The sequence below is a fragment of the Leucoraja erinacea genome, chromosome 16 (assembly GCF_028641065.1).
Source record: "Leucoraja erinacea ecotype New England chromosome 16, Leri_hhj_1, whole genome shotgun sequence".
Taxonomy (NCBI): domain Eukaryota; kingdom Metazoa; phylum Chordata; class Chondrichthyes; order Rajiformes; family Rajidae; genus Leucoraja; species Leucoraja erinaceus.
In genome coordinates this window covers 36416755-36441449 of record NC_073392.1, presented here as the reverse complement: position 1 = coordinate 36441449, position 24695 = coordinate 36416755, and the positions used below count along the sequence as shown (strand labels likewise).

General features: G+C 42.3%; 1 protein-coding gene across 5 annotated transcripts in view; it reads right to left on the bottom strand.

Annotated features, from left to right (window-relative positions):
* ptpdc1a (protein tyrosine phosphatase domain containing 1a) overlaps positions 1–24695 on the bottom strand; it is a 154111-nt gene that overhangs the window by 28548 nt on the left and 100868 nt on the right. For all 5 annotated transcript variants that reach the window (XM_055648173.1, XM_055648174.1, XM_055648172.1 and 2 more), the window contains 4 exons: positions 20154–20234; positions 18903–19021; positions 7886–8023; positions 5211–6529 (listed from right to left, as the gene is read on the bottom strand). In XM_055648173.1, coding sequence (XP_055504148.1) covers positions 5211–6529; positions 7886–8023; positions 18903–19021; positions 20154–20234 — 1657 coding nt within the window. The remainder of the gene's footprint in view (positions 1–5210; positions 6530–7885; positions 8024–18902; positions 19022–20153; positions 20235–24695) is intronic.

Here is a 24695-nt window from a genome sequence, read left to right as displayed (position 1 = left end):
TAATCATCACAGCTACCAAAGTGGAGTTTGTACTGGTGGATATACAAATATCTTCTTGGTATTCTGATATCCTCTCACACCACAGAGATACTTGCTTTGGTCGGTTATTTGGCCATTGCAATTTGTCCCTAGTGTGTGGGTTTGATAGAACCTGAGGGGAGGGGTGGAGGGGGAGGGAGCTGACAGAAATGTGAGGAAAATCGGTCTTTGATGGTTGTTAAGGATAATGGGCCAAAGGTCTTATTTTCATGCTGTATAGGACTCTGTGACTGCGGAGTTGGAAATACATCACCTACCCTTCATTATTATCGAGACTATACGTTGGAACTTAAAGCGGAGATTGACAGATTCTTGATTAGTACGGATGTTAAGGGTTATGGAGAGAAGGCAAAAGAATGGGGTTGAGAAGGAAAGATCGATCAGCCATGATTGAATGGCGGAGTGGACTTGATGGGCCAAATGGCCCAATTCTGCTTCGACAAGTTTACTTATGAAGAGGATAACCAAGGAAAGAGTGGATCATTAGAGACCAAAGTGGCTATCTATGTGTGAAGCCGAAGAACATTGATGAGGCTCTAAATTAATACATCTCATTTTTATTCATTGTAAAAATTTAGGACATTGTAATTGGAGAATTCAGGGAGATGGAATGTGGAATTCAACAACAAATTACCCTACGATACTAAGACTCTTGTAATTACCATTAAAAAAAAGTAGATACAGTGCATTCAGAAAGTATTCAGACTCCTTCACTTTTTCCACATTTTGTTACATTACAGCCTTATTCTAAAATGGATTAAATTCATTTTTGTATCAGCAATCTACACACAGTAGCCCACAATAAAAGAGCGAAAACAGTTGTTTAGAAATGTTTGCAAAATAATTAAAAATAAATAACTGAAATATCACATTTACATAAGTACTCAGACCCTTTACTCAGTACTTTATTGGGGCACATTTGGCAGTGATTACAACCTCAAATCTTCTTGGGTATGACGCTACAAGTTTGGCACACCTGTATTTGGGTAATTTCTCCCATTCTTCTCTGCAGATCCTCTCAAGCTCTGTCAGGTTGGATGGGGAGTGTTGATACACAGCTATTTTCAGGTCCCTCCAGAGATATTCGATCGGGTTCAAGTCCGGGCTCTAGCCGGGCCACTTACGGACATTCAGACATGTCACAAAGCCACTCCTGCGTTGTCTTGGACGTGAGCTTTAGGTCGTTGTCCTGTTGGAAGGTGAACCTCTGGCCCAGTCTGAGGTCCTGAACACTCTGGAGCAGGTTTTCATCAAGGATCTCTCTGTACTTTGCTCCGTTCCTCTTTCCCTTGATCCTGACTAGTCTCCCAGTTCCTGCTGCTGAAAAACATTCCCACAGCATGATGCTGCCACCACCATGCTTCACCGTAGATATGGTATTGGCCAGGTGTTGAGCGGTGCCTGGTTTTCTCCAGACGTGACACTTGGCATTCAGGCCAAAGAGTTCAATCTTGGTTTCATCAGGCCAGGGAATCTTGTTTAGGTGCCTTTTGGCAAACTCCAAGCGGGCTGTCATGTGCCTTTAACTGAGGAGTGGCTTCTGTCTGGCCACTCTACAATAAAGGCCTGATTGGTGGAGTGCTGCAGATATAGTTGTTCTTCTGGAAGTTTCTCCCATCTCCACAGAGGAACTCTGGAGCTCTGTCAGAGTGACCATCGGGTTCTTGGTCACCTCCCTGACCAAGGCCCTTCTTCCCCGATTGCTCAGTTTGGCCAGGCGACCAGCTCCACGAAGAGTCCTGGTGGTTTCAAAGTTCTATTTAAGAATGACGGAGGCCACTGTGCTCTTCGGGATCTGCAATGCTGCAAAAAATGTTTTATACCCTTCCCCAAATCTGTGTCTCAACACAATCCTGTCTCGGAGGTCTACTGACAATTCCTTTGTCCTCATGGCTTGATTTTTGCTCTGACATGCACTGTCAACTGTGGGATCTTATATAGACAGGTGTGTGCCTTTCCAAGTCATGTACAATCAATTTAATTTACCACTTGTGGACTCCAATCAAGTTGTAGAAACATCTCAAGGATAATCAATGGAAACTGGATGCACCAAAGCTCAATTTTGAGAGTCACAGCAAAGGGTCTGAATACTTACGTAAATGTGATATTTCAGTTATTTATTTTTAATTATTTTGCAAAAATTACTAAACACCTGTTTTCGCTTTTATATTATGAGGTATTGTGCGTAGATTGATGATAAAAAAAAATGACTGTAATCAATTTTAGAATAAGGCTGTAATGTAACAAAATGTGGAAAAAGTGAAGGGGTCTGAATACTTTCTCAATGCACTGTATCTTGCTGAACCTAAATGTTGATAAATCCCCAGTATCTGATGAGTTGTATCTCAGGCTTCCTGGGAAGTAAGCAATGAAATTGCCTGTTCTTTATAGAAATGTTCACATCTTCTTTGGTGACTAGAGGACAACAGTTGTGGCATCTTTATTCAAGAAGGGCAACAATCTAGAGTGCTGGAAAATTAAAAACCAACAAATGTAATATCAGTGGTAGGGAAACTGTTGGAAAAAAAGCAGAGAAATGGCATTTTGGAGAGGTAAAAAATGATCAGGTATAGTCAGTATGGTTTTCATAATGCGAGTTCCTGTATGACAAATTTAATTGATCTTTTTAAAGAGGTGACTAAGTGTGGTGATGATAGTGGTCCATTGTTGCAGCCCACTTGAACCACAAATAGATGTTTGACAAGATCTCACAAGGGAGAATGGTGCAAAAGTTAAGTACCCATGGAATACTGAGCAGTGATATTGCAGGAAACAGCACCAGTGGACGCCAATGCAATAATGACCTGATGATTAGATTCTTTATGTGTTGGTGGCAGTGGAATAAATATTGTGCAGTACACCAGGGAGAACTTACTTGATCTTCTTTAAAATGGCACCTAACCCAGGAGACTATTTGCGTGCTAGCCACAGAGGCAGATCTACAATCACATATTACAATCGCTCCACACTCTTGTAGAGTTCTGCAGGGAGCTGTGCTGGGACCTCTGCTGTTTGTGATATGAATGAATGACATGGACGTAAATGTAGATGGGTCGGTGAGTAAGTTTGCTGATGACATCAAAATTGAAGAAGTTGCAGAAAGTGAGGAAGGCCGTCATAAGATAAGCGGGATATAGATCAGCTGCAGAAATGGGCGGACAAATGACAGGGAGTTTAACCCAACCAACTGTGATGTGTTGCACTTTGGGAGGTTGAATGTAAGGGGAGAGTATACAGTTAATGGCACACCCTTAACAGCATTGATGTGCAGAGGGATCATGGAGTCCAACTTCACAGCTCACTAAAGGTGGTAACACGTAGACAGGGTGGCAAAGAAGACATATGGAATGCATACCTCCATTGCCAGGGGCATTGAGTACAAGAGTCAGGAAGTCGTGATGCAGTTCTTCTGTACTTGGAATATTGCATGTAGTTCTGATTGCCACATTATAGAAAAAATGTGTGGGCCCTGATCAGCCCGATGAAGCTTTGGAGATCATATTGAATTGCTGCAGGCACCTATGGTTACTCCTGCCCTATTTCTATGTTTCTATGTTTCTAACAGCATTGATGGTGCAGAAAGGGAGTTTACCAGAAGTGATGCCTTCTGACTTGGAATATTGCATGTAGGATTTACCAGAATGATGCCTGGATTAGAGGGTTTCGGCCACAGGAAGAGGTTGGATAGACTTGGATTGTTTTCTCTGGAACATCAGAGGGGAGAACATGAGGAGGGATTTGATAGAAGTAAATAAAATTATGAGAGGCATAAACAGGGTAGACAGTCAGAACCTTTTTCCCCAGGGTGGAAATGTCCAACACTAGCGGGTACAGCTATAAGGTGAGAGGGGAAACATTTTATGGAGATGTACACTGCAAGTTTTATTTTTACACAGAGGGTGGGGGGGGGTGGAGAGCGAAGGGCCTGGAACACATTGCCAGAGGTGTTGTGGAAGGCTGATACGATAGTGGCGTTTAAGAAACTATTGGATAGGCGCATTGTAATGCAAGGACTAGAGGGATATGGATCCTGTGCAGGTGGACACCCTTCTTCAGACTTAGAGTCTCTCAGTCAACTGCTCAGAGGACTCTCAGTCTGAAGAAGGGTGTCATCCTGAAACGTCACCCATTCCTTCCATCCATAAATGCGGCCTGTCCCGCTGAGTTACTCCAGCATTTTGTGTGTATCTTCAGTGCAAACCAGCATCTGCAGTTCCTCCACACACATTTTCCTGCTGAACTCAACTGGCCATAGACATCCCGTCTGAATAACACCCATGCACCACAATCCTCTGTTTTCTGTAAGTAAGTCAGTGCTGAATTGATACGGGCAAGTCTCATCCTATAAAAAGGTGGGAGATGAATTTTAGGATTAATCAGGATAGGATATACACTTTTGGTCCATTCTTGGAAAGGACTGAGGAACTGGGGGACTTTGGTGTACATATCCAAGGAACCATGAAGGTAGCTGCGCAGCTGGATCAGATGGTTAAGTTAGCAAACAGGAAAATTACCATCTTTGGCCAGGGCATACAATACAAGAGCAGAAAATAAACAATTTTATTCCCTAGAATGGAAATTCCATGACTGCAAAGGCTGACCAGACAAAAGTTTCCAACAAAAATGGCAGTTACATGCAACCTCTCTAAAGTTGAAAGGGGCAGACAGAATAAAACAAAATATCAGCAGGATCATCAGTGCCCTTGTTTGACAAAAAATGGCAAAACATTTTCAGATACAATAGTGCAGTTGGTAGAAAGTAATGTTATTATAAAAGACTTTAGTTGTTTTTGACCTGTTATCTAGTCACATAATTGGCCAAAATAAGCCTTTTGTTCTGGATATCTTAGCTTAGTGGAGTGGTGTTGCAGACATGTGTTATTGTTAATTGTGATTGTGTAACCTGGATTTATCATCATTATTTGGTTGCTTTTTTGGTGCTACTGAGCCATGACTTAAGTAAATTGGAAGAGTTGATAAAAGGCACCATGGAATTGAAAGACTGCTTGACATTTGGAATCCTGCTAAAGTGTGTACTGGTCAGACAGAGAGAGGGCAGGTGAAAGATGGTCATTTGTCACTGAAATTACATCATATCAATTTATAACACAATTGTTAAGTTTTCTACTTGAGTTGTACATTATAAATACTTTGCAAAATAACTCACTCACTTGCCACTTTTCAACTTTATCTATGAGATCTTCATCAAAATCCATGCAAAATGCCAGAGCTTTTCCTGCTGCTAATCTTCTTCCTTCAATGCTTAATTCTGAGTGTAGGGTAATATGTGGAATCTCTTCAATGGAGCTGTTAATATTCTTGTCTTCATTCTCAATCAGAAACACATTTTTGTAAATTGCTGAGGTTTGATCTGCAGTTTTTTTACAGAATGGAGAAGTGGAAGTAATTTCCTTTGACACACTGGCAATCTGCTTATTGGATGTGTTAACCTTGGTACATCCTTTCTCATTTATGTTATTGGTGTCATGAGAAGAAGAAGAAATAACTGTGTCGGGTGTCTCAGAGATCAAGTATTTTAGTGCAGCGACTGTAGTCGATGATCTTAATGAAAATGTTCTATGGATGTCTTTTGGAAGTTTCCTCCTTAAAAATAGAGGAGATCCCATTCTTTGGTCATTTGCATTACATGGATTTTGAAAGTCCCAGGCACTGGAGTTTGTTATGGATGGAGTTTGTTTAATAAGACATAGCTCTGGCACTTTCAGAACAGCCGAGCTAATCTCATTGGTGTCCATCGGTATTGGACTGGGTTGTCTCAGGTTAAGGTGAGACAAACTTTGCTGATGGAACTTGCTAGAGAAAGCAATTTGCGTAGGTGATGTAAAAGGTGTCTCACTTTGCTCGGCAAAGAGTTCGACTTTCTGAAGATCTGACTCGCTATAGCTGAGGCGTTTTTTAAGATGGGACATGGGTTGAAAGAGGTCGACATCACTGTGTTTCCAAAGAGGGTCGAATTCTTGCACATTAGCCAGTACTGTATCATTCGGAATAATTTCTGATGCTGATACCACAGTGTGCTCAAAATGATCCCCCATATCGAAGGCTTGGCCATCAAATTCGTTATCCAGTTGAATTATGGCCAACTGTGAAACAGTCTTTTCAATTTCTGCTGAAAGATCAGGGATCTCAATATTTTCTTCCTCAATCAATAACTTATTTTCTGCAAAGTCCAGTAACAATTTACAAGTCAAGTGAATTATCTTTGGCACATGCCTAAGTTGGCGGGCTTCATATCCATGGAGCAGGTGGCGCTGGCGAATCAGATATTGAGAAACTGTAACGGCGTGTGCTCTTGGATCACAGCAGGAAAATACATTTTGTAATGGAATTAGGAACTGGGATAATTCCCGGATACACAATAATTGCCCACGGGTCTGAATGGCATTTGGTCTCTTAGCACGAACAAAGAGTATCGCCTGGTCTGCACTCATTCTTGTTGCATAGACCAGGTAGCAAGCTGTTAAGACGCCTGAGAAGACACCAGGGAGTTTCAAAGTTAAACAATGTTATGCAGAATAAAATTCTTTACTGACTCGAGCTTGAAATCTAGAATAACATGCCATATAAAGTTCCAGTTATTCAGTATAAAACATTAATTAGGCAAGAAATAAAGAGAACATTAAATGGTGAAACTTTGTAAAGACAGTTCAATAGGATGGGTAGAAAATAACTGAGATGAGTAGGGCAGCATGTACCACCGTACTCAGAAACAGCTTGTTGTCAGATGTGAACGGTTCTGTCAAAAGCTAGGATGTTGTCCCAATCCTCCAACCTACCTCATTGCAGACCGTGGACTTTTTCTCTGGAACATTAGAATGCTGAAAACTATATTCTGTACTTTGGTATTTTTCTCTTTGCTCTACTTGTTGTATTTGTGTATGATTTGATTGTAATCAAGTGTGATAAGTGTACGTGTGTGTGTGTGTGTGTGTGTGTGTGTATACACACACAAAAAATATGTATGTATGTATATATGTCTATGTATGTGTGTATATGTGTATATACACATACGCTGAACTTTTTTCTCATTTATTATATTGTTTACAGTGTGCTATGTTTACATATTCTGTTGTGCTCCTGTGTGTAAGAATTTCATTGTTCCATCTGGGACATAGAACAATAAAACACTCTTGATTTCTTCTTGGTATTATCTGATTTCAAAAGTCAATAGATACGGTGACATTCTTTCTTTTGCATACAATTCAGAGAAATCCATAATATCAATCATACATAGTTGTCAAGAGTACGATGATGCAGTGTACGGATAAGAGATTCCCTCTAAAGCAGTACACAAAGAGTCACCAAGTTTATGGTGCCAACTTGGACCTTCCAAGTATCAAGTTCCTAAAACATATATCAAGTCTTTTCTTGCCCTTACTGGGAAGATAAATGGAGCATGCAAACAAAAGCTTTTTGCTGTATCTTGGTATGTGACTATAATAAATCAATATCAAAATATTTCCTAAGGCGGACTGGTAGTCAACATTCTCAGTCACAAGGGAAAATATATTATCTTAACATAAGGAAATTCTAACATATAAATTTAACAATATACTACTTGTTCTCCCAATTCTACTAAATTAGCTACTTAGTTTACTAGGTTTTCATTAATGAATGTTTAGATCTTCTGCTCCTTGAACCCCAATATGGGGATACTGTTATGCATTAATACAGGCTTATTCTAAGTATTTAGTCCCACTGTAAATTTTAAATATGTTGGGAGTTAGGATAGAATTCAGAATTCAGGTTTACTTGATTGTATTTTGAATCTTAAGGAAGAAGACATCCACAGAAAATAATCATGATGAACCAGTTTATCTCTTACCTGTTCTTCCAAGTCCTGCGTGACAATGAATAGCCAATTTTCCTTCTTGTAAGGCAAAAGCCATAACTTTGACCATATCAAGAATAGTGGTGAGAGAAGCCACACCATAGTCCTTCCATCCAAAATTATAAAAATAGACTGAAAACATATATATTAGAAACTATTTTAAGTTGAGTAAGAGATAAAAGTAGGTACAGTAATCAATTTATTATTTAAAGTCCACTTAAATCAGAAATTAGATTTCCTTTCCAATTTTCTCATAAAGTGTTTAATTTGTTTCCAAATTGGATAGGAAGTCCAGATAGAGAGGAATCCATGTTCAAGAAGGAACTGCAGATGCTGAAAAATCGAAGGTAGACAAAAGTGCTGGAGAAACTCAGCGGGTGAGGCAGCATCTTTGGAGCGAAGGAAATAGGTAACTTTTCGGGCCAAAACCCTTTCGGCCCAAAACGTTGTCTATTTTCTTCGCTCCATAGATGTTGCCTCACCCACTGAGTTTCTCCAGCACTTTTGCCTATCCGAGAGAGGAAGACATGTGCTTTGGTTTTGAGATATAGCTACCTTTTAGACCAGTGGCTCTCAACCTTTTTTCAGTGATGTACCCCCTGTGAAATATTTTTTCAGCCAAGTACCCCCTAACCAGCGCAAAGCATTTTTGGTTGAAAAAAAAAAGACTTAAAGCAGAGCACTGTGCCATCAGTGTCTGATTTATTAAACTTTGGAACTGATAAACACATACAAAATTTAAACATTTGAAAAAAAAATATTTCGAACATTTTAAATGTTAATAATCCATGACTAAATTCATTGCAAATATTTCTCATCACTAAAATGTAGTGATTCAAACTAATGTAGTGAAAACAGTGACCATATAACCATTTAAAACTATAAAATGAACCATTTAAAACTCCATAAATGTGCAAAACACTGCTCATTTGTAGTGGTCTCTCTTGAACTATTTGGAAATAAAAAGATATAACTAAAAAAAAAAGAAATAAATAATTAACTTAATTATAAATAAAGATTTGTGCACATAAAAATAATTATCAACATAAAGTGTCCTCTTTTGGGATTATAGTAAAGATCTGTGCTCAAAAAGAAATCATTAACTTAATTTTAAATAAAAGCAGAAATTGCTAAAAATAAAAAATACAAATATTTATCATCTTAAAATATCTTTTTAAGAATCAAAAAGACTGACATCTTAACATTACAAACTGTCAACACTGAATATTGCATTGTTGCAATGAACTGAGTGTTTTTGCACTTAGTGAGACATTTTAGTGAGATACTTGGGCTTGTGCTTCACTGAGGATCTTTTTCATTCTTGGTGGCAGGGAGGCAACTGCTGTGATCAAGCTCTTCTCCAGCCTTCTGCATCGTGCCTCGAGATGATCTGAATTCAGACAGTTTCCTCTTAAAAAAGTCAGGTGGATTACCAACGTGACATCCATGTTTTGTCTTAAGATGACGCTGCAGATGTGCTGGCTTCATGCTATTGTTAGCTAATTTCTCCCCACAGAAAAAAACACAGTGCCTTGGGTGGGTTGCAACTTGTGGACGTAAATCCAATTAAAACATAATCTTCAAGATACAGCCGAAATATTTCCGACTCTGGAAATATTTTGGCTGTATTTTGGCCTTCTTTGCTACTTGTCCCTCCGTGTTTTCAAAAGAATTGCTGCTACGCTTCAACCATGACTCCATCGTTTGAGTTGTGACAGGTGATGCCGGGTGGCATATGACAGGTTGGGTCCAACCATCCTGGAATGGGGGAGACTCTGGGTTTTTAGGATAATGAAATTGAATAGCCTACTGAATATAAAATTCATTTTATGAACTACTTATATTTTCCTGAAATATTTATTAAATAATTATTTTTTAAGGATTTTTGCATGGATGCTACTTTTTAAATATATGTAGGCCTATATTTTATAATCTCACGTACCCCCTGGAGTGCCTTCACGTACCCCCCAGGGGTACGCGTACCCCCATTTGAGAACCACTGTTTTAGACAATACATGTCCAACATTAGGTCAGATGTTAGCAGGAAGCAGAATAGTAGTCGACATGGAAATTCCAAACAGGACATCTACAATTTATGAACTCCCGATGTATGTATAGTACTGAAAGGTGATCGGATATACTGTATGTGTATAAAATCACGAGAGGAATAGATGGGGTGAATGCATAGTCTTTTCCCCAGAATCAAGAACAAGAGGGCATTGGTTTAAAGTGAGAGGGGAAAGATTTAATAGAAACCCAAGAAGCAACATTTTCATGCAGAGGGTACAAGGAACCAGTTCATAGAATAATACAACAAGGAATAGACCCTTTGGCCCAGCTTGCACATGCCGACCAAGGTGCCCCATCTAAACTAGTCCCACCTGCTCACATTTAGCCCTTAACACTATACACCTTCCTTTCCATGTACCTGTCCAAATGTTTTTTAAATGTTATTGTAGTTTCTGCCACAACACCCGGCACAACACCCGGTATCTGGCAGCTCATTCCATATACTAACCATCCCCTCTGTGAAAAAGTTGCCCCTCAGGTTCCCATTAAATATTTCCCCTCTCACTTTAAACCCATGTCTTCTGGTTCTTGATTCCCCTACTCTGTCCAAAAGACTGTGCATCTACCCTATCTATTCGACTCACGATCTTAAACACCTCTATAAGATTACCTCTCATTGTCCTAAGCTCCAAGGAATACAATCTTTGCCTGCCTCAACCTTTCCCTATAGTTCAGGATCTCATGTCCTGGCAATTTCCATGTATATCTTCTCTGCACTCTTTCCAACTTAACAACATCCTTCCTATAGTAGGATGATCAAAACTAAACACAATACTCCAACTGTGGCCTCTGCAGCTTCTTGTAATATAATATCCCAACTCCCAGACTCGATACACTGTCTAATGAGGCCTGAATGGACAACCTTCTTAGGACCTTATATATCTGTGATAGACACAAAAAGCTGGAGAGACTCAGTGGGACAGGTAGCATCTCTGGAGAGGATGACATTTCGGGTCACGACCTTTCTTCAGACCCTGAACTCTTGTTTGCACACTTTTAAAAACATCCCATTTTCCAGTTATTTTTCTTTCAAACTACCTGCTCCAATCAACGTGAATTTGTGTCTAATATACCATCAAATTTTGTCTTGCCCCAAACAGGCCAGCCTGTGATTACAACACCTTCACACCCTCTCTCAGCTGGCACCATCATCAATCTTGGCGAGACCAAGCGCAGGCTCGGCGATCGTTTCGCTGAACACCTCCGCTTAGTCTGTCTTAACCTACCTGATCTCCCGGTGGCTCAGCTCCCATTCTCCCCCTCCCATTCCCAATCTGATCTTTCTGTCCTGGGCCTCCTCCATTGTCGGATTGAGGCCCAGCACAAATTGGAGGAACAGCGCCTCATATTTCACTTGGGTAGTTTACACCCCAGGGGTATGAACATTGACTTCTCTAACTTCAGATAGCCCTTGCTTTCCCTCTCTCTCCATCCCCTTTCCCTTCCCAGTTCCCCCACTAGTCTTACTGTCGCTGCCTACTTTCTATCTTTGTCCCGCCCCCTCCCCTGACATCAGTCTGAAGGGTCTCAACCCACAAAAACATCGCCCATTCTTTCTCTCCAGAGATGCGGCCTTTGAGTAACGCTGAGTTACTCCAGCATTTTGTGTCTACTACCATCATCAATCTCTCTTGCCATCAACTTTAACAGGCATTCCGTGTAGGAATGAGGTTTAGATGCTGTTTTACGCTGAAGATAGACACAAAATGCTGGAGTAACTCAGCAGGACAGGCAGCATCTATGGATAGAAGGAATGGGTGACGTTTCGCATTGAGACCCTTCTTCAGACTGAAGGGTCATGACCCGAAATGTCACCCTTTCCTTTCATCCAGAAATTCTGCCTGAGTTACTCCAGCATTTTGTGTCTATTAACAAACATTCACTTTGTTTTCTCCACTAATAAAGTTCTCTGCAATTTAAAATATGTATGAAATAAAATATTTCATTTAGTTCAGGCAAAAAACCGAGCCCAATATAACAGTCAGTACATGAAAGGAGGATGCTATCTGTTTGTTTTCGTTAGCAATGTATGGGATTGACCAGTTTACATTACAAGTTTTCAGACTGAGTAAAGAGCTGACAACACCTTCATCAAGGTGGACAGAATAGGCAGGTGAAAGGCGGAGAGCGAGGAAGGAGGGTTGGTTTAAACTGCACGTATTTTAATGCAAGGGGCCTGACAGGTAAGGCAGATGAGCTATGGCATGGATAGGTACGAGGGACTGGGACAATAGACAATAGGTGCAGGAGTAGGCCATTCGGCCCTTTGAGCCAGCACCGCCATTCAATGTGATCATGGCTGATCATCCCCAATCAGTACCCCGGTCCTGCCTTCTCTCCATATCCCCTAACTCCATCATCAACGGCGTTGGGACGTTGCAGCCATGACTGAAACCTGGTAAAGGGAGGGGCAGGACTGGCAGCTCAATGTTCCAGGGTCCAGAAGCTTCAGAAGAGACAGGGGTGAGGGTAAAAGAGGAGGGAGAGTTGCATTGTTGGTGAAAGAGGGTGTCATGGCTGTGTTCAGAGGTGACATTATGGACGGTCCGTCTAGTGAGGCTATATGGGTGGAGCTGAGGAACATGAAAGGGATGATCACTTCGTTGGGGACCCCCAAAAAGTCAACGGGAATTAGAATAACAAATATGCCAGGAGATTGCAGACATCTGCAGGTCAAATAAGTTTGTTGTAGTTGGGGATTTTAACTTTCCCAATATAGACTGGGAAAAGCATAGTGTGAAGGGTTTAAATGGGGTGCAACTCCTCAAACGTGTTCAGGAGAGTTTTCTTAAGCAGTATGTGGAGGCCCCCACATGTGAGAGGGCAACGCTGGATCTAGTATTGGGAAATTGGGAAGGGCAAGTTAATGAAGTGTGTGTGGAGGAGCCTTTTGGGACCAGTGACGACAGTTTGATTAGGTTTAAGATAGTTATGGATAGGGACGGAGAGGGTCCATGCGTTAAAATGCTCAACTGGGGCAAGGCCAACTGAGGGTATGAGAGAAGGTCTCACTCAAGTCGACTGGAGCAGGTTATTTGAGGGGAAAGGAACATCGGCCAAGTGGAATGTTTTTAAAAGTGTAGTGAAGAAAGCTCAGGACATGTACGTCCCCCGTTGGAGTGAAGGGCAAAGCAGGCAAACGTAAGGAAGCTTGGCCGAGGAGGGAAATTGAGGCATGAGTCAAAAACAAGAAGGATGCATGGGACAGGTATAGGCAGCTGGGATCAAGTGCAGGAGGTTCAGGAACTAATGAGTAAACTGAAAAAGAAAATCAGTAGGGCAAAAAGGGGCCAGGAGATAGCTCTGGCGGGTAGCATTAAGGACAATCCCAAAATAATTTATAAATACATAAGGGGAAATGGGTAACTAAAGAGATAGTAGGACCTCTCAGGAATCAAAGCGGTCACCTCTGTGTGGAGCCACAGGAGATGGGCAAGGTTGTCAATGAGTATTTCTCCTCTGTATTTACCGAGGAGAAAGACAGTAGGATGGAGGAACTTGGGGCAGTCAATGGAAGTGTATTGAAAGCAATTAGTGTTACAGTCAAAGAGGTACAGAAGGTACTACCGTGAATGAAGGTAGACAAATCTCCAGGGCCTGATCAGATTTATCTGAGGACATTGTGGGAAACTAGAGAAGAAATTGCAGGAGCCCTTGTTGAAATTTACGGGTCATCCTTAAATACAGAAAAGGTGCCGGAAGACTGGCAAATGTTGTGCCACTATTCAAGGGCTGCAGGAAAAATGCTGGGAACTTTTGGCCGGTGAGCTTAACATCTATAGTTGGAAAGTTACTGGAGAGTATTCTGAGGGATAGGTTATACTGGCATTTGAATGGACAAGGGCTGATTAGGGAAAGTCAGCCTGGTTTTGTATGTGGGAGGATGTGTCTCACAAATCTAATTGAGTTTTTTGAAGATGTGACCAAAAAGGTTGATGAGGGGGCATAGCTGTAGATGTTGTGTACATGGATTTCAGAAACGCACTCAACAAGGTTCCGCGTGGTAGGCTGTTCTGGAAGGTTAGATCGCATGGGATCCAAGGAGAGGTAGCTGAATGGATAGCAAATTAGGTTCATGGAAGGAAGCAGAGGGCGGTGGAAGGTTGCTTCTCGGAGTAGAGGCTGTGACTAGTGGTGTTCCTCAGGGTTCGGTGCTGTTTGTCATCTACATCAATGATTGGGATGAAAACCATGCAGGGCAAGATTAGCAAGTTTGCTGATGATATAAAAGTGGGCGGAATTACAGATAGTGAAGATATTTGTGAAAGATTACAGCAGGATCTGGATCGATTGGCCAGGTGGGCTGGGGAATGGTTGATGGAATTTAATATAGAGAAATGCGAGGTGTTGCATTTTGAGAAGTCTAACAAGCGCAGAACCTACACAGTGAATGATAGGCCTTTGGGGAGTGTTGAAGAGCAGAGGGATCTAAGAGTGCAGGTGCATGGTTCCTTGAAGGTCAAGTCACAGGTCGATAAGGTGGGCAAAAAGGCTTTTGGCACATTGGCTTTCATCAGTGAGAGTATTGAGTATAGAAGCTGAGAGGTCATGTTGCAGTTGTATAAGACATTGGTGAGGCCACATTTAAAGTATTGTAACCAGTTCTGGGCACCATGTTATACGAAAGATATTGTCAAGCTTGAAAGGGTTCAGAGAAGATTTACGAGGATGTTGCCAGGACTAGAGGGTCTGAGCAAAAGGGAGAGGTTGACTAGGCTGGGTCTCTATTCCTTTGAGCGCAGGAAGATGAGGGGTGATCTTATAGACGTGTATAAAATCACGAGAGGAATAAATTGGGAAGATGCACAGAATCTCTTACCCAGAGTGGGAGAATCGAGGACCGGAGGGCATAGGTTCAAGGTGAAGGGGAAAAGATTTAATAGGAAACTGAGCGGTAACTTTTTCACACAAAGGGTGGTGGGTGTATGGAACAAGCTGCCAGAGGAGGTAGTTGAGACAGGGACTATCCCAATGTTTAAGAAAAGGTTAGACAGGTACATGGATAGGACAGGTTTGGAGGGATATGGACCAAGCGCAGGCAGATGGGACTAGTGTAGATGGTACGTGTTGGTCGGCGTGGGCTAGTTGGGCCGAAGGGCCTGTTTCCACACTGTATCACTGTATGACTCTAAGGTCTGAAATGAACACCCCTGAAGTGCTATCTTAGCACCCATCTCCATGGCTGCATACTTAAAATTCAAAGAGTATGTAGACCAGTCAGACTCAATTGTGCCTATGTGCAGTATAAGATATCTATATTACTAAAAGTCTGATCTTGACCGCTTTTGGCACACTGTGCTGCAATTTTCGAGAGAGCGCCGCCACCTACGGCCGTCATTTTTGACCACCTCGGTCGGAGCCCCCCTCTGCCTTCCTGGACTGGCGGATTTTTCCCATCGATGATAAATCAGAGAGATATTAATTATTTTTTTTAAATCACCATTCTCTCTGCTGCCCCTGCTGCAGGGAGGGGGAGGGACTATAAAACCAGGAAGTGGTGTGCCTCACTCAGTCTCTGCAAGATGGATGAAGCCAAAGGGTCACGTCTCTCTAAGCTCTGAATAACACTGAACACATGTCTACTCAACTGTGAGTCCCCTTAATGTGGTTTGAAAATGAAAATATGGTTTGTTTGAAGTAAAAAGGCTCTGCCTGCAAATGGTTGTTTGGGTGCTTTGGCTTGAAATTAAAAAGGCACTACTTACTGCAAATGGTGGCTTGGGTGCTTTGGCTTGAAGTTAAAAGGCACTACTTACTGCAAATGGTGGCTTGGGTGCTTTGGATTGAAGTGAAAAGGCACTACTAACTGCAAATGGTGGCTTGGGTGTTTTGGCTTGAAGTTACAATCCACTACATACTGCAAATGGTGGCTTGGGTGCTTTGGTGTGAAGTTGAAAGGCACTACTCACTGCAAATGGTGGCTTGGGTGTTTTGGCTTGAAGTTGAAAGGCACCACTTACTGCAAATGGTGGCTTGGGTGCCTTTTGCTTGTAGTTGAAAGAGGGAGAGAGAGGTCACAACTGCCTGAGCTGTGAATCAACTCAACACACTGAATGGCTACTAAACTGTGAGTTTGGTGTTTTGTGTGGTTTTATGGTGGCCTTGCACCCTGCTGAAAGTGGTATGAAACTGCACTTGAATTTGGTGGCCTTGGATCCCGCTTGAAGTGCTATGAAACTGCACTTGAATTTGGTGGTCTTGGATCCAGCTTGAAGTGCTATGAAACTGCACTTGAATTCAGTGGCCTTGCACCCTGCTTGCCAGCGGATCAGGCAGGAGGGACTGAGCTGCCACCCCAAGAACCCATACCAGCGCTCCCGAACGCCCCCCCCCCCCCCACCCCACTGGCCACCAATATTGGAATTGGTGGAGAGGTGGAATATTGCGTCGGGGGACCAGCCCTCCCATGTTAACATGGGACCCAATGGGTCCCACTTAGTCTAGTATATTACTAAAAGTCTGATCTTGACCACTTCCTGTTGTTCTGTATATTGATTTTAGAAAAAACGCTGCCACTTACGGCTGTGATTTTTGGCCATCTTACTCAGAGTCCCCCTCCGCTGCACAGGACAAGAGGATTTTATCCATCGATGAAAAATAAAAGTTATTAGTGTTTAAACATTTTTGATATTCTTTCTCCTGAAGGCCACGTCCCTTCCGGAGGGACTATAAAACCCGGAAGTGTTGAGTGCCTCAGTCAGTCTCTGCAAGACGGGGGAGCAAGAGGGTCACGTCTCTCTGTCTGAGCTGTGAATAACACTGAACACATGTCTACTAAACTGTGAGTGGTTTTACTGACCTGTCAGTGACCTTAATGTGGTTTGAAAATACAGTTTGGAAATGCTAAAGCTCTGTTGCCTTTGGTTTGGAAATGCTAAAGCTGTGTTGCCCTTGGTTTGGAAATGCTAAAGCTGTGTTGCCTTTGGTTTGAAATGCTAAAGCTGTGTTGCCTTTGGTTTGGAAATGCTAAAGCTTTGTTGCCTTTGGTTTGGAAATGCTAAAGCTTTGTTGCCTTTGGTTTGGAAATGCTAAAGCTTTGTTGCCTTTGGTTTGGAAATGCTAAAGCTTTGTTGCCTTTGGTTTGGAAATGCGAAAGCTGTGTTGCCTTTGGTTTGGAAATGCTAAAGCTGTGTTGCGTAATTAAAGTTGCCTTGCCTAATTAAAGTTGCCTTGCCTTCTATATAATTAAAAGTCTAATCTTGACCACTTCCTGTTTGCACTTTATATTGATTTTAGAAAAAAAACGCTACCACGTATGGCTGTGATTTTTGGCCATCTTACTCAGAGTCCCCCTCCGCTCACCAGGTGGTGAGGATTTTTCCCATTGATTAAAAGTGGGAAGATCATAAGTGATCAGAGCAGAATTAGACCATTCGGCCCATCAAGTCATCTCCGCCATTCAATCATGGCTGATCTATCTCTCCTTCCTAACTCCGTTCTCCTGCCTTCTCCCCATAACCCCTGACAACTGTTCTAATCAAGAATCTATCTATCTCTGCCTTAGAAATATCCAATGACTTGTCTCCACAGCTTTCTGTGGCACAAAATTCCGCAGATTGACCGCATTCTAAAGAAATTCCTCCTCATCTCCTTCCTAAAGGAACGTCCTTTAATTCTGAGGCTATGAACTCTAGTCCTAGACTCACCCACTAGTGGAAACATCCTCTCCACATCCACTCTATTTAAGCCTTTCACTATTCGGTACATTTCAATGAGGTCCCCTCCTCATTGTTCTAAACTCCAGCGAGTACAGGCCCAGTGCTGACAAACGCTCATCATATGCAAAGAACAAAGGGCCAGTAGGCAGTGTGCTTCACATCAACGGTGGAGTACATTTCACTCCTCTCCAGATCCTCCCTTTTCTCTACTTTTTGTTCACCCAATTGGCAATCAAAACCTCTATCACCTGCATCAATCTATCACTTGCTAGGCTTTGGCTTGGCCTGCCCCCACCAGTTTTCCAGCTTGCTTGCCCTCTAATACAGTCTGAAGAAGGATCCCAACCCAAAAAGGCACCTATCCATGTTGCCTGACCTGCTCAGTTAATGCAGCACCTTGTTTTGTGCATAATGCCAGCATCTGTAGTTTTTGTCTCCCGAAAGTAAATCTCCCTAAAGTTAGTCTTTATTATATAAGCATTGTGCATGATGAAAGAAGATTTCTAGCAATTAATATATGATCTTGATCACAACTGGGAAACTGCACTTTAGGGTCTGAGTTATTGGGTATCTTTATACTGAGATATGTGGGTTCATTAGGTTGAATCATGTAGGCAATCAGTCATAATGTTGAATGGTGGAAGAGGCTCAGTAGGAAATGGCTCCTTTTAAAATAATTGGCATTAAGACTTCAGGAAAGTCTTGTGCAGAAGAAACTGTGCATAAGTTTTGTGTAGAAAGAAGGCATTGGTTCCAGCTGAACATCTCCAGATAGCATCTCCACATCATGATGAATTACAAATTATCTGAAGGCAGGTGGTGCACCCTGATGGGTGCTAGAAAGGTCATGTCTGTGGAAATATTTACCACAGGGCTGCTGTCTTAATTGTTGAATCCATTTGCTTTAATTGGTAGTTCATGACAGTGATGGACCTCCTGCTTTGCTCCAGACTTCAACATGCCAGCTACCTAAAATCAGACTGCCTCCCTGGAGTTAGTGACATATTGATCGAGAATTTCTCTCATCTGACATTTTACAACTCATAACGTAAAGAGGTTTATAGGGGACAGCAAATTCTATAGACCAGGAGAAAAGGACTAAAGCATTTTAAAGACGCCATGATCCCCAGTAAAAAATATACGTGTTACATGAATATTAATAATTTCTTGGTTAGACTGCAGCTTGACTTTATCTACAAACTTAGCAAAATAAGCACCGAGTCTTGCACTTTAAAGCAAATCAATAAGTCTTTTAATTATGGATGAACAACGGGTGGACTTACTTCCAGCCGCCATGAATACCTCTGGTAGGTAGGTAAAGCCACTCTCCGTCTCCAAGGGATTACCACAGCGTGAATGTTCCCCAGGACGCTGAAGATTAATTACTGTCTTTATGCCATGCCTGAAGTACGGAGTTAATAGAAACACCAATCAAGTTGTTAACAACCGAGAAGGTATGATCAAATCAGCTAAATAAATATACCAAAAATATAATCACATTATAAAAATAATTTCACATTAGTGTAGAATTTCAGAACCATTCAACCACTAAGTTGTTCACCGTCAAATTGAAATATGAATAAAGGTACATATTGCAATTCAGGTGCTGATTTAAAATTGTGTTTGGAAATGTAACAAAGCTTTTTGGTAAAATTGTGCAATTATTATGGCAAGGTCAAATACCAGAGCAGAGCAGATCGCCTGGATTTCAACAAATGGACCTATGCTAGGCATCCAAAATAACAAGCATGTGAAAGGAAAGGAAATTATGTACATTTTGGTGACTTTTAAAATTATATATTGAAGAAAAACTAAATTTGTGCTTGAATTATTTTCATAATGATTATGGTAAAAGCAGTGAAATCAGCAAGTTCAGCACAAAATGAAATTCAGGAACAAACAATACCATCTATTATCAGGGGCATTCATTTTATAGCATAATGGTAATTCCTTGTAATTCACAAAACTAACTAAAAATGAAGGTACAAATTGTTTGTTGCAAAATAACTCAATATTATAGTCTGATGACAGAATATTTTTATTTTACAGCTTGACAGATTGGCTTTATATTCCTAGTAAGCATTTTTGCTTTAGATTTTCATTATTCTTATTTGTGTATGTATAATCTCCAGAATGTGTAGGAAGGAACTGCAGATGCTGGTTTATACCGAAGATGGACAAAAAATGCTGGAGTAACTCAGCGGGACAGGGAGCATCTCTGGAGAGAAGGAATGGGTGACATTTCGGATGTAGACCCATCTTCAGACTAGTGAATGGTTGATGCTTCGGGTCGAGATCCTTCTTCAGATTAGTGGGATGACGTTTCGGGTCGTGAACCTTCTTCAGAATAGTCTGAAGAAAGGTCTTGATCCACAAAACATCACTCATTCCTTCTTTCCAGAGGTTCTGCCTGTCCTGCTGTTATTCCAGAATTTTGTGTCTATCTCCAGGACGTGTTATCCCTTGCAGAAAAACTCAACAAACTAGGGAAAAAAATGCTCCCTAAAAGAACAATATAAACATTAAAAAGATACCTTTTAAATTGTTCAATAATGCTGTATTTTTCAATAATTTCAGTGGAAGGACGAGCCATTGCTAATATATTGTCAGTAATCCTGTACATAAGAAATTAGTACATTTAACAATTAGCTACGAGAAAGCAATTTAGCTTTGTTGCATATTATTCATTAAACTCAGCAAATAAAAATCAGCAGAAACTCAATGTATTCATAAAGCGAATACCCATTTCACTAATGATAACAAATATACTTGTTTTTGAATATTGAACAAATGGCTTGATATTGAACTATGATGCTTTTAATAACTAAAATAATTACATAAGAAATATAACAGCATAAACCAAGACAAATTGAGGCAGTATTTAAATTGATTATTATGCTATGGTTGGCAAAGTTTTCAGATTCAGATTCAGATTCAATTTTAATTGTCATTGTCAGTGTACAGTACAGAGACAACGAAATGCATTTAGCATCTCCCTTGAAGAGCGACATAGCAAACGATTTGAATTTAAATAAAAAAATAAATAATAAGTGTCCGGGGGGGGGGGGGGTGATTGGCAGTCACCGAGGTACGTTGTTTAGTAGAGTGACAGCCGCCGGAAAGAAGCTGTTCCTCGACCTGCTGGTTCGGCAACGGAGAGACCTGTAGCGCCTCCCAGATGGTAGGAGGGTAAACAGTCCATGGTTGGGGTGAGAGCAGTCCTTGGCGATGCTGAGCGCCCTCCGCAGACAGCGCTTGCTTTGGACAGACTCAATGGAGGGGAGCGTGGAACCGGTGATGCGTTGGGCAATTTTCACCACCCTCTGCAGTGCCTTCCGGTCGGAGACAGAGCAGTTGCCATACCATACTGTGATGCAGTTGGTAAGGATGCTCTCGATGGTGCAGCGGTAGAAGTTCACCAGGATCTGAGGAGACAGATGGACCTTCTTCAGTCTCCTCAGGAAGAAGATACGCTGATGAGCCTTCTTGATCAGAGTAGAGGTATTGTGGGTCCAAGAGAGGTCATCGGAGATGTTGACTCCCAGGAACCTGAAGCTAGAAACACGTTCCACCTCCGTCCCGTTAATGTGGATGGGGGTGTGCGTGCCACCTCTGGACTTCCTGAAGTCTACAATGAGCTCCTTGGTCTTCTTGGAGTTAAGGGCCAGGTTGTTGTCAGCGCACCATGCTGCTAAGTGCTGGACCTCCTCCCTGTAGGCCAGCTCATCGTTGTTGCTGATGAGGCCAATCACCGTTGTATCATCTGCATACTTGATGATGGTGTTAGTACCATATACAGGTGTGCAGTCATAGGTGAAGAGGGAGTAGAGGAGGGGGCTCAGCACACAGCCCTGAGGAACGCCGGTGTTTCAGGGTGAGGGTTGAAGAGGTGTGCTTGTCTAACCTCACAGACTGGGGTCTGTTGGTTAGAAAGTCCAGTATCCAGTTGCAGAGGGAGGGGTCGATGCCCAGGTTACCGAGTTTGGTGATCAGTTTTGATGGAATAATGGTGTTGAATGCTGAGCTGTAATCGATGAACAGCATTCTTACATAAGTGTCTCTGTTGTAAGAATGCTGTTCATCGATTACAGCTCAGCATTCTTACAACAGAGACACTTATGTAAGAATGCTGTTGTCAAGGTGGGAGAGGGCGGAGTGAAGTGCCGTTGAGATGGCATCCTCCGTACTCCTGTTCTTGCGGTAGGCAAACTGATAGGGATCCAGTGTGGGGGTAGGCAGCTTTTGAGGTGTGCCAGGACCAGCCTCTCGAAGCACTTGGTGATGATGGGGGTAAGTGCAATTGGGCGGAAGTCGTTGAGGCTTGCCGCAGTGGAGTGTTTTGGCACTGGCACGATGGAGGTGGCTTTAAGGCAAGTGGGGACAACTGCTTGGGCAAGTGACAGGTTGAAGATGTCAGTCCAGACGTCTGTCAGCTGCGCAGCACAGGGCACTGAGCACGCGCCCGGGGATGCCGTCAGGGCCAGCAGCCTTACGTGCATTAGTCCTACTCAGTGCCACGTACACGTCATAGGGGGTGAGTGTGAGGGGTTGGTGATCGGCAGGTAGCACAGCCTTGATGGCTGTCTCTAGATTGTCCCTGTCGAAGCGGCCATAGAAGTGGTTAAGCTCCTCAAGGAAGGAGGCGTCGCTGGATGTGGGGGTGATGTTGGAGGGTCTGTAGTCCGTGATGGCCTGGATGCCTTGCCACATGCTTCGGGGGTCGGAGTTGTTGTTGAAGTGCTCCTCAATCCTGAGCTTATGGCAGTGCTTGGCCTTCCTGATGCCCCTCTTCAGGTTAGCCCTGGATGAACTGTAGGCTCGAGCATCGCCTGACCTGAAAGCGGTGTCCCGTGCTTTCAGCAGTAGCCTGACCTCGCTGTTCATCCATGGCTTCTGATTCGGGTATATGGTCACCTGTTTGAGGGAGGTGACACTATTGATGGTGGAGTTTATAAAGTCCAGAACAGAGGATGTATAGGAATCAATGTCCGTGTGAGAGTCAAGGGTGGCCTGGGCTGCAAACGCCTTCCAGTCAGTGTTTCCAAAGTTTTAAACTTTATCCAAAACTTTAAGTATTCTTCTGTGTAATCAATTAACCTTTTCTAATCACATACAATCGGCATATTAACTTAGTATGGTGCCTTTTCCCTTTGGAGAATAAGCATTAAGGTTTAGGGGCAGGATTCCTCAGCAGAAGGAGGATCATTCAAGAGAGTCAATTCTCCAGCCTTCATTTACATTTTATTAAGTTTACACCACCTTATCTCCTGATACTAAGAAACATCAAATCTCATTTGTGTTTGGCCCATTTTGCACCAAACCTTATGACCCCAAGACTCTCCGTTGTTTTTTTTGCAGTCAGAGAAGGACTTTTATGAAGCATCACCACTGTAGGAAACAGCAATCATTGCACACAGCAAGTTCCCGCAAATAGCAATCAGATATACAGTGCATTCAGAAAGTATTCAGACCCATTCACGTTTTCCACATATTGTTACGTTACAGCCTTATTTAAAAAATGGATAAAATTCCTTATTTTATCTTCAATCTATACACAATGCCCCAGAATGAAGAAGCGAAAATAGGTGTTTAGAAATTTTTGCAAGTAATTAAAAGAAATTACTGAAATATCACATTTACCCTTTGCTATGACACTCAAAATTGAGCTTAGGTTCATCCTATTGCCATTGATTACCCTTGAGATGTTATTACATATAAGGTCCCACAGTTGGCAATGCATGTCAGAGCAAGAATCAAGCCATGATGATGAAGGATTTGTCTGTAAACCTCGACAGGATTATGTCGAGACACAGATCTGGGGAAGGTTATAAAACAATTTCTGCAGCATTGCAGGTCCCGAAGAGCACAGTGCCCTCCATCATTCTTAAACTTTGGAACCACCAGGACTCTTCATAGAGCTGGCCGCCCGGCCGAATTGAGCAATCGGGGGAGAAGGGCCTTGGTCAAGGAGGTGACCAAGAACCTGATGGTCACCCTGACAGAGCTCCAGAGTTCCTTTGTGGAGATGGGAGAACCTTCCAGAAGGACAACTATATCTGCAGCACTCCACCAATCAGGCCTTTATGGTAGAATGGCCAGACGGAAGCTACTCCTCAGTAAAAGGCACATGACAGCACGCTTGGAGTTTGCCAACAGGCATGAGAAACAAGATTCTCTGGTCTGATGAAACCAAGATTGAACTCTTTGGCCTGAATGCCAAGAGTCACTGGAGGAAACCAGGCACTGCCCATCATCCTGCCAATACCATACCTACGGTGAAGCATGGTGGTGGCAGCATCATGCTGTGGGGATGTTTTTTAGCGGCAGGAACTGAGAGACTAGTCAGGATCAAGGGAAAGATGAACTGAGCAAAGTACAGAGAGATCCTTGATGAAAACCTGCTCTAGAGAGTTCTGGACCTCAGACTGTGGAGGAGGATCACCGCCCAACAGGACAACGACCCTAAGCATACAGCCAAGTCAATGCAGGAGTAGCTTTGTGACAAGTCTGTGAATGTTCTTGAGTGGCCCAGCCAGAGCCCGGACTTGAACCTGATCGGACATCTCTGGAGGGACCTGAAAATAGCTGTGCATCGACGCTCCCCATCCAACCTGACAGAACTTGAGAGGATCTACAGAGAAGAGTGGGAGAAATTACCCAAATACAGCTGTGACAAGCTTGTAGCGTCATACTGAAAAAGACTTGAGGCTGTAATCGCTGCCAAAGGTGCCTCAACAAAGTACTGATTAAAGGGTCTGAATACTTATGTAAATGTGATATTTCAGTTATTTCTTTTTAATTACCTTGCAAACATTTCTAAACACCTGTTTTCGCTTTTTTATTATGTGGTATTATGTGTAGATAGATGATTAAAAAAAGGAATTGAATCAATTTTAGAATAAGGCTGTAACGTAACAAAATGGAGAAAAAGTGAAGGCGTCTGAATACTTTCTGAATGCACTGTATGACCAGAAAACCTGTTTTAAGGTGAACTAAATGCTAACATTCACTAGACTATTCGAGATAATTCCTCTGTCACTCTCTGAAACGTGGAATCCACTGGAGAAGTAGACAGG